Source organism: Ranitomeya variabilis, chromosome 2, assembly GCF_051348905.1.
Source record: "Ranitomeya variabilis isolate aRanVar5 chromosome 2, aRanVar5.hap1, whole genome shotgun sequence".
Lineage (NCBI taxonomy): Eukaryota > Metazoa > Chordata > Amphibia > Anura > Dendrobatidae > Ranitomeya > Ranitomeya variabilis.
The window spans coordinates 577,856,243-577,868,798 of NC_135233.1; the positions used below are offsets into that span (position 1 = coordinate 577,856,243).

The following is a 12,556-nucleotide window of genomic DNA, read 5'->3' on the forward strand; positions in this document are numbered from 1 at the left end:
CCCCCAAGGAACTTATCTAGATGTGTGGTGAGCATGTTCAACCCCCAAGTGCTTCACAGAAGTTTACAACGCAGAGCCGTGAAAATAAAAAATAATTTTTCTGTCCTCAAAAAAGATGTTTTAGCAAGCAATTTTTTATTTTCACAAGGGTAGCAGGAGAAATTGGACCCCAATATTTGTTGCCCAGTTTGTTGTGAGTACGCTGGTACCCCATATGTGGGGGTAAACCACTGTTTGGGCGCACGTCAGGGCTCGGAAGGGAAGTAGTGACATTTGAAATGCAGACTTTGACGGAATGGTCTGCGGGCGTCACGTTGCATTTGCAGAGCCCCTGATGTGCCTAAACAGTAGAAACACCCCACAAGTGACCCCATTTTGGAAACTAGACCCCCGAAGGAACTTATCTAGATGTGTGGTGAGCACTTTGAACCCCCAAGTGCTTCTCAGAAGTTTATAACGCAGAGCCGTGAAAATAAAAAATAATTGTTCTTTCCTCAAAAATTATGTTTTAGCAAGTAATTTTTTATTTTTGCAAGGGTAATAGGAGAAATTGGACCACAACAGTTGTTGCCCAGTTTGTCCTGAGTACGCTGGTACCCCATATGTGGGGGTAAACCACTGTTTGGGCGCACGTCGGGGCTTGGAAGGGAGGGAGCACCATTTGACTTTTTGAAAGCAAGATTGGCTGGAATCAATGGTGGTGCCATGTTGCGTTTGGAGACCCCTGATGTGCCCAAATAGTGGAAACCCCTCAATTCTAACTTCAACACTAACCCCAACACACCCCTAACCCTAATCCCAACTGTAGCCCTAACCCTAATCACAACCCTAACCCCAACACACCCGTAACCCTAATCCCAACCCTAACCCTAATCCCAACCCTAACCACAACTGTAACCCCAACACACTCCTAACCCTATCCATAATCCTAACCACAAGCCTAATCTTAACCCTATTTCCAAACCTAGCCCTAATTCCAACCCTAACTCTAATTCCAACCCTAACCCTAAGGCTATGTGCCCACGTTGCGGATTCGTGTGAGATTTTTCCGCACGATTTTTGAAAAATCTGCAGGTAAAAGGCACTGCGTTTTACCTGCAGATTTACAGCGGATTTCCAGTGTTTTTTTGTGCGAATTTCACCTGCGGATTCCTATTGAGGAACCGGTGTAAAACGCTGCGGAAACCGCACAAAGAATTGACATGCTGCGGAAAATACAACGCAGCGTTTCCGCACGGAATTTTCCGCACCATGGGCACAGCTGATTTGGTTTTCCATAGGTGTACATGGTACTGTAAACCTGATGGAAAACTGCTACGAATTCGCAGCAGCCAATCCGCTGCGGATCCGCGGCCAATCCGCTGCGGATCCGCGGCCAATCCGCTGCGGATCCGCAGCCAAATCTGCACTGTGTGCACATGCCCTAACCCTAACCCTAACCCTACCCCTAGTGGAAAAAGAAAAAAAAATATTTTCTTTTTTTTATTATTGTCCCTACCTATGGGGGTGATAAAGGGGGGGGGTCATTTACTATTTTTTTTTATTTTGATCACTGTGAGGTTTTATCACAGTAATCAAAATGTATATGGAACGAATCTGCCGGCTGGCACATTCGGCGGGCGCACTGCGCATGCGCCCGCCATCTTGGAAGATGGCGGCGCCCAGCGAGGAGACGTACGGACACCGGGAGGATCGGTAAGTATGAAGGGGTGGTGGGGGGGTGATCGGAGCACAGGGGGGGTGGATCCGAGCAAGGAGGGAGCGGACAGGAGGACGGGGGAGCGGGCAGGCGGACGGAGGGGACCGGACCACATAACGGAGGACTGGGGGGGCGATCGGTGGCGGTGGGGGGGGGGGCAGATCAGGTTTTCCAGCCATGGCCGATGATATTGCAGCATCGGCCATGGCTGGATTGTAATATTTCACCGTTTTTTTGGGTGAAATATTACAAATCGCTCTGATTGGCAGTTTCACTTTCAACAGCCAATCAGAGCGATCGTAGCCACGAGGGGGTGAAGCCACACCCCCCTGGGCTGAAGCACCACTCTCCCTGTCCCTGCAGATCGGGTGAAATTGGAGTTAACTCTTTCACCCGATCTGCAGGGACGCGATCCCTCCATGACGCATACGCTGCGTCACAGGTCGGATTGGCACCGACTTTCATGACGCAGCGTATGCGTCAAAGGTCGGGAAGGGGTTAAAAACTTGCGAATCGTTGGACCGTCCATACGCTCCTATGTCCACGGCAAGGAACCTGCAGTTGGCATCTGCAATAGCCATAAGGACGATGGAGAAGTACTTCTTGTAATTATAGTACTCCGATCCTGTTCCTGCCGGTTTCGCAATCCGTATGTGTTTCCCGTCAACTGCACCCACACAATTAGGGAAATTGCAAATTTGCTGAAACTCTTCTGCACTTCGCAACCAGATTTCCATGGATGGTTGGGGGATATACTCTGGTTGCAAAGTGGTCCAAATAGCCCGACGTGTCCTTCACTATTCCTGAAATAGTGGAAATGCCCAGCCTGAATTGGTAATGAAGCGAAGTCATAGATTCACCCGTAGCTAGGAAACTTTAAAAAAAAAAAGAAAAAAAAAAAAAAAAAAATGTTAGAAAAAATTGCACAGACCAACAAGTTTCAATATGGCACTGCTAATTTTTTTTTAAGGACGGGACACACAATCAAACCAGCATGAAACCGGTGTAAAAAAAAAAAGTGGAATGTCCGCAAAGAAAACCAAAATTACATGCTGCAGAAAATAGTGCGCATTATGCCAGCGCAGTATTGTCTGCAGCATGTAATATAACATTCAAAATGACCAATGACAGAAAAAAAAGCAGTTGCATGTCATCAAACCCAAAAAAAAAAAAAAAAAAAACTGCAGAAAATGCAACGCAATATTTCAGCGCAGTATTTTCTGCAGTCTGTTATATAACATTCAATATCAGCAATGACATTTAAAAAAAGCAGTGGAATGGCCGCCAAGAAAACCAAAATTACATGCTGCAGAAAATAGTGCGCAATATGTCAGCGCAGTATTGTCTGCAGCATGTAATCTAACATTAAAAATGACCAATGACAGGAAAAAAAATGAGGCTTACCGCAGGGTCACCATCAGCCGCTCCGCCGGTGTGATGGCAAGCCTCATCCTTGTGTCCTGCCTTCGGATGACATCCTCCAGTTTTTGAAGCAAAAAGTCAAAATTTTCCATCCTCATCCGCACGTAGTTGTGGAATTTGTGTGGATTGTGCCGCAACTCCAGGTACAGAGTGGACTGGACACCCCGGGTCATCCGCAGTTCATTAATCGGATGAATCCACAGTCGCCTCCGTCTCCGTTGCTGCAGAAGCATCCTACGCCTTTCCGCTGCCGCCTCCTTCTCCCGCACTATGATGTCCAGGCGATTCGTCTCAAAGATAACGTCGGTAACCAAACTAGCAATCCTCACAAGAACACCTTCCATCGCTGCCACAAAACTAAAACCCTCAAAGATGGGCTGTAAAAACAGTAACTATATAGTTTTCCATATTTTCCAGTAGCCAATCAAATTTGGGAGCCTCCCATTTTAAAAACGGATCCGTCGTAAAAACGGATACAACGGATGGTAAAAACGGATACAACGTATGCAACGCATCCAGTATTTTCGACGGAAACGTTTAGCGGATTTGCAACGTATCCGTCGAAATGCTGTATGCGTGGCATACGTTTGTCAGTTTTTCACTTTTTTGACGCATCCGTTTTTTCGGCAAAAAATACGTTTTGAGATGGTTTGCAGTTAACGCTAGTGTGAAAGTAGCCTAACGCTACGTTTCCACAATGCGTTTTTTGTGTGATTTTTTTACTCTTTGTATTTTTGATAAAATGCAAGTAGCCTATTTTACTTAATAGGTGCAGAAAATCTGCAACATCAAAAGCTCATTGTGGGAACATAAGGGAATTCATCAGCAGGATTTTATACCCCAAACTATGTAAGCCCTTTCAAAGACAACTCCAGAAATACTGTTACATGGCCAGTCAGTTCCCCCATTACTGAGAAATCAGTGTTTGTACTGATATGCAAATGAAGATGAAGTGCTATGGTAGATCTGAAGCCTCTGTCACTCCAGCTCTATTCCACACTCAAAGCTGCTTTCTCCTGCTTTACGGACAGCCTCTATGCTGTGTGAAAGCAGGCAAAGGAGCTGTTGGTCAAGCAGGAGGGGAATAGAGCTGGAGAGACAGAAATACGATGAGCCTGCACACAGAGTGGAGTATTGGATCATACATATATATTGAATTTGTACAGTGGTGCATGCATGCTCATCCAAGAACTGAGTGCTGCTGCATGCAGAAGAGAGTATCAATGCAATATTTTGAGCTATTGGTGCTGGTCTCAGGAGCCGAATCCACCCCCATTGACAGCACATTTAGTTATGTAAAAAATCTAAACAAAAAATATATTTACAGGATAATCAGCTATACATAATGTGATGAATGTGTGCAGTGACGTGTGCATGCTCATCCAAGAACTGAGTGCTGCTGCATGCAGAAGAGAGTATCAGTGCAATATTTTGAGCTATTGGTGGTGGTCTCAGGAGCCGAATCCATACCAATTGGCAGCACATTTAGTTATGTAAAAAATCTAAACAAAAAATATATTTACAGGATAATCAGCTATACATAATGTGAAGGAGTGGAGCATGACAAGGTTCCCGAAGATGACGCAATAACTTACACACTAATGCTGCTGGCTTTGTCACCCTGCAGACTATGCCGGTCTCTCGGGTGGATGATGGCGTAAACTCACAGGCTGATGAAATTCTCAGAAAGTAAATAGCGACGAGGATCAGTGGCCACATGGTGATGCTTCTGCACGGAGGCGGCTAGTGAGATCTGCTACTAGTGCTCCAAAAAAATTACATAAAAAAAAAAAAATCACAGGAAACTACACATTTCCTTTGTGTTAGGAAGGGGCACAGGGTTATAGCCAGTTATTACAATTGCTGGAAATGGGCCGCACAAAGTAACAGAATATTACATATCTGCAAAGTTTACTAAAGTTTACAAAGCAGCAAATACTAAATGCGATTATGGCCGTAGTGCACTTACGGTCATTTTTTTTTTTTTTAATTTCAAAGAAAGTTCATTGAAAGGGTTTCCTAGAACTATTGCAAAAGTCAGCAAAAACACTTCCAAAAGGTACTGTGGCCAAAAACAAAAGCCCGTGCACATAGTGATTCCAGTATATTGTGTCAAGTACCCTCATATAAGAGGCTGGTGGTCCACCTGAGGATTTTCCTGTTCACCCGTGGCCAGTCCAAGCCTGCCTGGGAGAACAAAAGGATCAGGAATTGTAAAGATAAATAATCTAAATTGTCCAATTTTACTATGTGTATCGGAGGTTTTTACATCACCCCTGCAGAATCGTTTAAGGCTATGTTCCCATGTGCAAAAGCTCTTTTCTCCTGCACTTATCTACTCAAAATTGTGCAATTGCAATTTGCTTTATTGCAGAATCACCACCCCAGATTTCTTTTAAAAAATTTGCAGTTTGAAAGAGACATTTATTTAATGAGGAACAAAAAAAAAAAAGTTCAATAGCATTTGGGCATTAGTTTTCATGAAATCACATCCACTTTGCATGAAATCTCAAAATGCAGATTTTCTGCACAAAAAGGAGATTTTTGTGTACTCACCGTAAAATCTTTTTCTCCGAGTCAATCATTGGGGGACACAGGACGAATGGGTGTTATGCTGCTGCCACTAGGAGGACACTAAGTTAAACACACACAAAAGATTAACTCCTCCCCTGCAGTATACACCCACGGGCTGGACAATCCAGAGCCAGTTCGGTAACAAAGCAGTAGGAGTAAACCAGTTAAAAACAGTAAACATGTTATAGTCAAAACACGGACTGAAGAGAATAACCGAGCCAACTAGGCTAACAGGGAGGGTGCTGTGTCCCCCAATGATTGACTCGGAGAAAAAGATTTTACGGTGAGTACACAAAAATCTCCTTTTCTCCTACGTATCATTGGGGGACACAGGACGAATGGGACGTCCCAAAGCAGTCCCTGGGAGGGTAACAAGAAGTTATAAATGCTGTGCGTGCCTACGAGCTACAGATGAGACACTGCCGCTTGTAGGATTCGCCTACCGACGGACGCGTCTGCCGAGGCCTGAGAGTGCACATGGTAGTGCTTCGTGAATGTATGCAAGCTGGACCATGTAGCAGCCTTGCAGACCTGTGCAGCCGATGCCTGGTGCCGGATGGCCCAGGACGCGCCGACTGACCGGGTAGAATGAGCCTTGATCCCCGGAGGTGCGGCGTGACCCTTGACACGGTAGGACTCTTGGATGGCGGAACGAATCCACTTGGTAATGGAGGCCTTGCAAGTGGGCAGTCCCTTCCGTGGCCCCTCCGGAAGAACGAACAAGGCATCTGACCTACGGAGAGACGCCGTTCTGGAGACGTAACGTTTGAGACCCCTCACTAAGTCCAGAGTGTGGAGAGCCCTTTCCGTGCGGTGGGAAGGGGCGGGGCACAGTGAGGGAAGGACAATTTCTTCATTAAGATGGAAGGAAGAAACGACCTTCGGAAGAAAAGTCGGACATGTCCGCAGAACTACCTTGTCCTGGTGGAAAACGAGGAAAGGCGGTTGACACGACAGAGCTGCCAGCTCAGAGACACGTCTAATAGACGTGACAGCCACGAGGAAGGCAACCTTCCATGACAAGAACAGCAAGGACACCTCCTGCAAGGGCTCAAAGGGGGGCTCTTGAAGAGCACAGAGGACCAGATTCAGGTCCCATGGTTCCAAAAGGCATTTTGTAAGGAGGAACCATATGAGAAACTCCTTGGATAAAGGTTTTGACTTGTAGTCTGTTTGCAATCCTTCTCTGGAAAAGAACCGAGAGAGCAGAAATTTGGCCCTTAAGAGAGCTGAGGGCAAGGCCCAAGTCTACGCCTGATTGAAGGAATTCCAAAATGTGAGGAATAGAAAAACGGAGGGGAGAACGTCTCCGATCCCTGCACCAGGCAAAGTATGCCTTCCAGGCGCGGTGGTAGATGCGCATGGAAGAAGGCTTGCGTGCGCGGAGCATGGTAGATATAACCGTCTGGGGCAGCCCCTTCTGCCTCAGTACCCAGGACTCAACGGCCACGCCGTTAAACACAGGGCCTCTGAGTTCGGGTGGTAAATGGGCCCTTGAGACAGGAGGTCTGCGCGGCTCGGCAGCCTCCAAGGTACGTCGGAGACCAATTGTACCATCTCTGCGTACCATGTCCTGCGTGGCCAGTCCGGAGCGATGAGAATTACTGGAATCCGTTCTGCCTTGATCTTCCTGATCACCTTCGCCAGAAGGGGAATTGGAGGAAAGATGTATGGGAGTCTGAAACCCTGCCATGAGAGAACGAGAGCGTCGGCTCCGAGGGCTGAGGGGTCGTGAGACCTGGCCATGAAGACGGGAACCTGGCAATTGAGGCGAGATGCCATTAGATCCACGTCCGGAGTCCCCCATCGATAACATATCTGGTGAAAGATTGCGGGATGGAGAGACCACTCTCCGGGATCGAGACTGTGGCGACTGAGAAAGTCCGCTTCCCAGTTTTCCACGCCTGGGATGTAAACTGCTGAGAGTATGGAGTGGTTGGTCTCTGCCCAGCGGAGAATGAGCGTTACCTCGGCCATGGCCGCTTTGCTGCGAGTGCCCCCTTGGCGGTTGATGTAGGCTACCGCAGTGGCGTTGTCGGACTGGACTCTGACCGCGCGGCCGGAAAGGAACGGATGAAACTGGCGGAGAGCCAGTCTGATTGCCCGAATCTCTAAGATGTTGATGGGCAGCTGGGACTCCTGCAGGGACCAGCGACCCTGGGTCGAGTGGCGTTGGAACACTGCACCCCAGCCGAAGAGACTGGCATCCGTTGTGACAACCAGCCAGTGCACCGGAAGGAAAGACTTCCCCCGAGTCAGGGAGGACCTCTTGGTCCACCACCTGAGAGACTGCCTGACTGGGCGAGAGAGCAGGAGACGGCGGTCGAGCGAGGCGGGATTCCTGTCCCATACTGCTAGAAGGGCGTGCTGAAGGGGACGGAGGTGAAAAACTGCAAAAGGCACTGCCTCCATCGCCGCCACCATCCTGCCGAGTACCCTCATGGAGAAGCGTAGGGAGTGAGGGCGAGGTTGGATAAGCTTTCGGACTTCCCTCTGTAGAGTGGAAACCTTTTCCGGAGGTAGGAGTACTAGACTCTGAGAGGAGTCTAGGATCATTCCCAGGTAGGATATGGTTTGAGCCGGGACTAGGGAAGATTTTTTGAAGTTGATTTTCCAACCCAGGCGCAAAAAGGTATTTATGGTGACGTCTACTGCTTCTGAGCAGGATCGAAAAGAGGAGCCCTTTATGAGAATGTCGTCCAAGTAGGGCAACACCACTATGCCTCGAGCATGGAGAATGGCCACGGCAGCTGCCATGACCTTGGTGAACACCCGAGGAGCGGTGGCCAGCCCGAAGGGTAGGGCGACAAACTGAAAATGGTGCCCCTGGACCGCGAAGCGGAGGAAGCGCTGATGAGACGGTAGGATGGGAATGTGCAAGTAAGCGTCTTGAACATCTAGAGATGCAAGGAACTCGCCCTCTTCCAGAGAGGCAATTACCGAGCGGAGGGACTCCATGCGGAATTGACGTACGCGAACGTACTTGTTGAGAAGCTTGAGGTCTAATATTGGACGTACTGATCCGTCCTTCTTTGGAACGATGAAAAGATTGGAATAGAAACCTTGGTACCTCTCGTTCTGAGGTACCGGGATGATGACCCCGTCTTCCCATAGCGACTTTATGGCCTGGAAATACTGACGGACCCTTGCTCTGGGAGGAGGGGACTGGAAGAAACGAGATGGGGGAAGAGAGACAAACTCTATCTTGTAACCGGAGGACACTAGGTCGCGGACCCATCGGTCGGGAACTACCGAGAGCCACGCGTCCCGAAAAAAAAAGTAGGCGGCCGCCAACTCTGTCGGTGTCCTTCGGCATTTGCCAAAAGTCATTGAGGTGGAGACCTGTTAGGTCTGGGCCCTCGGGATCCCTGTTGTCTGGGTCTGCCCCTCCAGGAAGGAGAAGGTTTGTAAGACGGCTGGGAGGCTCTGTCCTTGCGCTGACCTCTCCCGACGCCGGGTGGTGCGGAGGAGGGATTGGACCAATTGGAGCTAAAACGGAAATATCGGCCTCGGCCCTGCTGGTTGCGAAAGGGCCGAAAAGTTCGTTGCTGGGGAAGGAATTTGCTCTTGCCTCCTGTGGAGTCTGCGATTATTTTGTCTAGTTTGTCCCCAAAAAGACGTTCGCCCTGGTATGGAAGAGACGTGAGAGATTTTTTGGAGCCCGAGTCCGCCTTCCAGTCCCTGAGCCAAAGGGATCTGCGAATCGTGACAGCATTGGCCGCTGCCTGTGAGGCACAGTTGGCCGCGTCTAAGGATGCGGAAACTACGAAGTCCCCCGCTCTAGCAATCTGAGTGGACAGGTGTGAAATTTCGGGGGGTAAGTCGGCACGTAGTGCTGTAGAGGTTAAAGACTCGGCCCAATGGGTCATGGCTTTAGCAACCCACGTGACGGCAAAAGAAGGAAAGAGAGAAGCCGAAGAGGCTTCAAAAGCCGAACGAGCCATCTGATCAATTTGTCTATCAGTGGGATGCTTGATGGAAGCACCCTCGGAGGAGGATAGAACCGCCTTGGTGGCTAGCCGCGACACTGGCGGGTCCACGGAGGGTGACTGAGACCACTCCTTAGCTAGGTCCTGAGCAAACGGATACTTCAATTGCATAGCCTTCTGACCTGAGAAACGTTTATCCGGACGGACTCTATGGAGATCGACAATGTCCTTGAATTGAGGGTGCGTAGGAAAAAATTTATGAGCCTTTGTGGTTCGCCCGAATGACACGGGATGAACCGCCTTGGACGGGGTTTCCTCCTCTAACTGTAGCGTCTGACTTACAGAGTCTATGAGAGAATCTAGGGTCTCTTGATCGTGATGATACTCTGGGGAACAGGACGCGTTGGATGCGTCGTCCAGGAAGGATTCCCTGCTATGAGTCGGGGATGAGTGGCGAGAGACCTCGCTCTCTGAGCCGGAAGGCTGATCACCGACCGGAGATATGACCCTGGACCTCTTTGTAGATAAGTGAGGGCTTCTGGAAGCGGTACGACCTCTAGACCGAGAGGAGTTCTTAGACCGCGTTACATCATCCGTGGAAGTGCCCTGGGTAAGGGACGGCTCACGGAGGGACTGTATCGTCCTTTCCAAGGATGCCACAGATCGAGCAAGGGAGGACGCCCATGCGGGGGTACTAGGCTCGCTACATTCCGGGACAGAGGCCGGAGTATCCTGTGCCGCAGACATTTGGCAGGCGGTGCACAGCGGGACAGTGTGACCTCGGGGCAGAGATACCTTGCAGGAGGTGCACACAGCAAAAATAACAAAGTGGGTCTTTCCAGTCCGTTTTTGCTTAGACTGTGACATATTTGTAATTAAGTGAGCGTACTGACAGGGGGGGAGACAATCCTACTGAGTGCGTCTCACCAAAGTTCTGCGGTGGCCTGGCAGGTAGATCCTGAAGTCCTGTGCGCTGCGGAGCTGCAGAGCCACCAGCGCACTTCCCGGTCCAAGATGGCCGCCGAGATGTGAGAAGGGCGCTTCTCGGGAACGAGAAGCGCCCAGGGAGGGGGCGTGTCATGGGCGGGCGGTAGGCGGGCGCAGGAGTCCGGCCCGGGCCGGGTTGCCATCGCGCCAACGGAGCGCCGGATTGCCCGCCGTGCCCCCTCAGAAGTACAACGCTGCCCCGCGGCTGCAGAGCCGCTTTAGTAAGGGAGTAAGGGGCCCCCTCCTGTCAGCTCGTCGGTCCCCGCACTTACCCTGTGCGATAGAACCGATGCTCCATCCACCTTCACCTTGGTAGGGAGAGGGTGGAGAGCTTCTGCCGCCGTGCGTCATCCGCTAAGTTCAGTGGTGATGCAGTGGGCGGCTGCACGGACGCCATGTCCTTCTGTCCGGCTGTGCCCTGGCTCCAGGAAACAGGTGGATGATTAGTCCCCGTGGTCGCCTGAGAGGGAGGGAGGGAGATCGGAACGCTAAGGAACCGTCGCCACACTGAAAAGTGAGCCAGGGCTGGCATCCATCGTCGCGGGAAAGGATACAGGAGGAACGCTCCATGTACTTGCCCGTTGTTGGTGCGGGAGAGATCAGAGCTGAAAATTTGCCTGTCGCTCCCTTCTCTCCGTTAAAAAACAAAAATTGGTGGGGTCCAGAGGACCCAAGTGCCTCCTGAGACACTAAGTAAGAACTGGCTCTGGATTGTCCAGCCCGTGGGTGTATACTGCAGGGGAGGAGTTAATCTTTTGTGTGTGTTTAACTTAGTGTCCTCCTAGTGGCAGCAGCATAACACCCATTCGTCCTGTGTCCCCCAATGATACGTAGGAGAAAACAAAATATTGCAGGACTCGCTCATATGTGGATTGTGTATATTTATCTTTTAGTTTGCATTAGGAATCAGTGGCACATATTGCTGATAACGAGTGGAAATCTTTGTTTTGTGTCATATTCCCATTTAGCGGAAATACTTTTTTCCTGTCCCTAGTAATAACCTTGCCAGACCCCATCTTCTGATGTTCTTGGTACAGCTCTGGTTGTCTTCTGCCAGTTGTCATCTGCCAGATTGGTCCGGTGGTTGCTGGATAAGACTGCAGTCACTTCTCCATGTAAGTCTATGAGAGCTAGAACGAGGCTTTCAGTCTTGGCCAGGTGCAGACAATCTTTTATTCTCTCAGCTGAGAGAATTGGGTGATTACGTGGTTCTTTAATCACCATTTCAAGTTTTCTGCTAATTACATTTTGGTGCACAGGGGCAAGATTGTGCAATGGGTTTTCTCCTCCTTTCTGTCATTCCCCGCCCCCTCCGCCTACATCCGGTCTGTGCTCAACAGGTCACCGCTAAGATTTCAAACAGAGACCGCAGATCATTCAAAGCCAGGAGGCAGGCGGAAGGGGACAGAGGAATCACCGAAAGGAGGCAGGCGGAAGGGGCAGAGGAATCACAGAAAGGAGGCAGGCGGAAGGGGACAGAGGAATCACAGAAAGGAGGCAGGCGGAAGGGGCAGAAGAATCACAGAAAGGAGGCAGGCGGAGGGGGAAGAGGAATCACAGAAAGGAGGCAGGCGGAGGGGGAAGAGGAATCACAGAAAGGAGGCAGGCGGAAGGGGACAGAGGAATCACAGAAAGGAGGCAGGCGGAAGGGGACAGAGGAATCACAGAAAGGAGGCAGGCGGAAGGGGACAGAGGAATCACAGAAAGGAGGCAGGCGGAAGGGGCAGAAGAATCACAGAAAGGAGGCAGGCGGAGGGGGCCGAGGAATCACAGAAACGAGGCAGGCGGAAGGGGACAGAGGAATCACAGAAAGGAGGCAGGCGGAAGGGGCAGAAGAATCACAGAAAGGAGGCAGGCGGAGGGGGCCGAGGAATCACAGAAAGGAGGCAGGCGGAGGGGGAAGAGGAATCACAGAAAGGAGGCAGGCGGAAGGGGCAGAAGAATC

At 50.1% G+C, this 12,556-nt stretch overlaps 1 protein-coding gene across 1 annotated transcript in view; it reads right to left on the reverse strand.

Moving 5' to 3' along the window:
• The window catches only part of CETP (cholesteryl ester transfer protein), a 71,011-nt gene extending 66,148 nt beyond the window's left edge, over positions 1-4,863 (reverse strand). The window contains exon 1 of the mRNA XM_077288320.1: positions 4,717-4,863. Coding sequence (XP_077144435.1) covers positions 4,717-4,840 — 124 coding nt within the window. The 5' untranslated portion in view covers positions 4,841-4,863. The remainder of the gene's footprint in view (positions 1-4,716) is intronic.
• Between the last annotated feature and the right edge of the window lie 7,693 nt (positions 4,864-12,556).